Raw genomic sequence first — 3,174 nt, 5'->3', positions numbered from 1 at the left:
ATACAGATTCTTAAATAGCGGACATCATATAGTGCTATTCTTGATTAAAAATTTAATTGAAAAGTCCTCTACCATTTTGTAATCTCCGTGGTTAATGGTTAAGCAGCCAGATACGCGGTTATTCGGCAATATTTAGAAATTCATATTTCGTCAATCATTACGAAAATTGCAAAATTGTGAAAGATTTTTCAACTCAATTTTTAATTAGGAATAAAATAAATCTATCAAATGGTATACATGAGGTTTTTTGTTTTTCAGTATGCTAGATATATCAAAATGCTTCCTTAAAGTGCTCATAATATCCTATTCTATTCTATATATTATATATATATATATATATATATATATTTTATATCACATACACACACACACATACACATACAAGATGTCTCACACTACCGTATAATATTTTTATAGCGTATTTTAGAGATAGAGTAAAAAATCCTAATACAAAACTGTCGAGGTACACTAGTTTTTGAATTATAATTGATCAAAAATAGTTTGTAATTCAAAAATTATTATAGTCACAACATTTTCGTAGGATTTTTGTCTTAAAATGTTTGAAAGAATCTAGAAATAATAATAGAAATTATAAAAATAAAAGTTTTTTATTTATAAGCAGATAAAATTCTGTATATCTCTATATCATCGTAATGACTATCAATTATTAATTTCTCCTTTATCAGCGTTATATTATTTGCCAAAAATGCGTATACACTTACACTATACTACGCGGTTCCTCAAGACAATAAAGACGAGTGCAAATACCGGAAATTAGTAAAATCACCGCTATCAGGTCAATCTCCAAGCTGATTCTAATTCGAGCATGCACCACATTGCTTGATAGAGGTTGTTTTGACTCGATAGAATATGATGAATTTGCTTTATTACTTTCTATCAAAGTAGTATTCGAATTTGTCTGTCCATTCGCCTATAACAAATAAAAATCAATGCAGTAATCAACATGACGCAATCAAATCTGATAATTAATTGATTTTGGAAGAAACTGCAAGTAATGAAAATATTATATAATAGTGATTTCGAAAGATATATCTGTATAGAAATCTTGCTGAGGTATTATTTAATCAATATGTTTTTATGTGAAAAAATAAAGGATTTAAATATACAGGGTGTCCGGAAAATCGCCCGCGGGCTATGTCTCTACGTGATGCATCCTGGATAACACCAAACTATTCCGAAATGTAATTATTTGTGTTAAAACACTATGAAATAAATTACGATTGTGATTATAAAAAATAAATTATAATTTTTTAAATATGAAAATGGTTATAATTTGAAAATGATTTATTTTCGAATATTTATATAAGTAAGCTTTTTTCCTTCTTTTCCGAATCATTTCCCGAAATATTATGGGCAATTTTCCGAACTATATATTATATAATATATATAGTATAGGTCAACAGTGAGAATTAATTCAAGCATTGTATATATTATACATATCGATATATATAATATATAATTTAAATTTTATTTTTTATTACATATAAATGCAATAGATTTTTAATACAATAGATGGAAATGTCATACTCGCTCTTTCAATTTTATATCTTTTGATAAATTTAAAATTTCTTTAATTGTTTCTTCTTTGCAAAAGTAGATTAAGTAGGAGATCATTTCTATCTTAAATCTTTTTTAATATATTAAATATTTCACAATATCAATAAAATATAATGGGATTTTACTTTTTTTCAGATTTTTTCACAATATATTTGAAACTAAATTTAGAAGATATAGCATTGCTTAATCTATTTCCGAAATTTAATTAATTAAGACATAATAAATACTGAAAAAAATTTATAAAATTGATATTAATGACATGAAAATATTTTTCTCTTGTAAAATGCTCCTAGTTTTTCACTAAATTAAAAAATTCATATACTGTTCACGGAGTGATTCAAAAACGCTGCAAATATATTTCCGCATATGATTCTCTGCATTTCCTAGATTTTGCAGATCTTCCATCTGCATGATCTACACCCGCCAAGAAAATCATCGTATTTAAAGGTCGCGGCTTACCTCATCCCTCTGAACCGTCCTTGACTGATCCGTTGCGTCGGCGTCGTGCTTGCTATCCTGTGGTCTCGCTCGTCTGCGCCGAACTTCCATCACCCGAGATCCACGTAACAAATCCGGAGAGAAAGAGAATGTCGAATCTCTAAGAGATGAAGCGAGAGATAAAAACTAGTCGTAACTAGTGGCACGTTTTTCGGAGACTCCCAGCAGGAAACGAGATGCAAAACCTGTTGTTTAAAAGACAATTCGTAAAATCTGACCTCCCGCCGCCCACGTCAGTGCCGCTTGACAGCTGGATCTCCACGAGGTCGTGACTAGTCAACTTTCTCTCCAGAGTTCCTTACGAGACGCTCTTCCGGAACACTTTTCCGGGAGTTTCAGGACAATCTCGCTTCGCTTGGCCGTGCTTGATCAAGATTTTGCGCGATCAAGGTGGTTTTCCAAATTCCACGCACGTTCCCCCGTTGCTTAGGTTAGCACGAGTTTGATATAACGGTACTGTCTCCGACGATTCCATCCAGTGATGGTTCTGCGCATCGCGCGGTAAAATTCTGCTTTTGCCGATACGTTTATTCCTTTCCATTATCTAAATTCACTCTCACACAATCCTATAATAGTGGCGGCGTGACGCCAACTAAACGTTTCTTTCAAGTGGCTCTCTCGATTATGTTAGGTCTGTTTAATATATTCTGAACTAATGTACACTTTTGGAACTTAAAGTGAAATAGGTATATATATTTGATATTTGACGAAAGCAAGAAAGAGGTTTCTAGTTTAGTCTGTATAGTGCAGGATAAAAAAACAAATAAAGTCCGGTGACGTTACACCAATGTAAGATTAACTTTAATCTTGGTTTATTTTTATTCTTTTCCTTTTAAGAATTCTAAGATTCTAAGAATTTGAAAAAGATAAACAATAAGTTAAAATTAATCTTATATTGGTGGAACCAGACCATGACGACCGTGTTATAAGAATCTCCTTATATCATATGATGACAATATTAATACATGATATTATTGATAGTGATATAGAATTCGCGCGATCGTATTTCATTAACATGTCAGTCTCGTTCCTCTTAATTCGTTAGATGCCCTTGAAATATGTGATTGAAATCTCTAATAATCATGCCATTTGCTATAA

At 31.3% G+C, this 3,174-nt stretch overlaps 1 protein-coding gene across 1 annotated transcript in view; it reads right to left on the bottom strand.

Moving 5' to 3' along the window:
• Positions 1-2,127, bottom strand: part of LOC105626365 (protein O-mannosyltransferase 1) — a 5,256-nt gene extending 3,129 nt beyond the window's left edge. The window contains exons 1-2 of the mRNA XM_012207667.1: positions 2,038-2,127; positions 723-931 (exon numbers count right to left, since the gene is read on the bottom strand). Of these exons, the coding sequence (XP_012063057.1) occupies positions 723-931; positions 2,038-2,127 (299 nt within the window). The remainder of the gene's footprint in view (positions 1-722; positions 932-2,037) is intronic.
• Positions 2,128-3,174: the final 1,047 nt, after the last annotated feature.

The sequence above is a fragment of the Atta cephalotes genome (genome assembly GCF_000143395.1).
Source record: "Atta cephalotes unplaced genomic scaffold scaffold00005, whole genome shotgun sequence".
In the NCBI taxonomy this organism is placed as follows: domain Eukaryota; kingdom Metazoa; phylum Arthropoda; class Insecta; order Hymenoptera; family Formicidae; genus Atta; species Atta cephalotes.
This window is presented reverse-complemented; position numbering and strand designations above follow the sequence as displayed.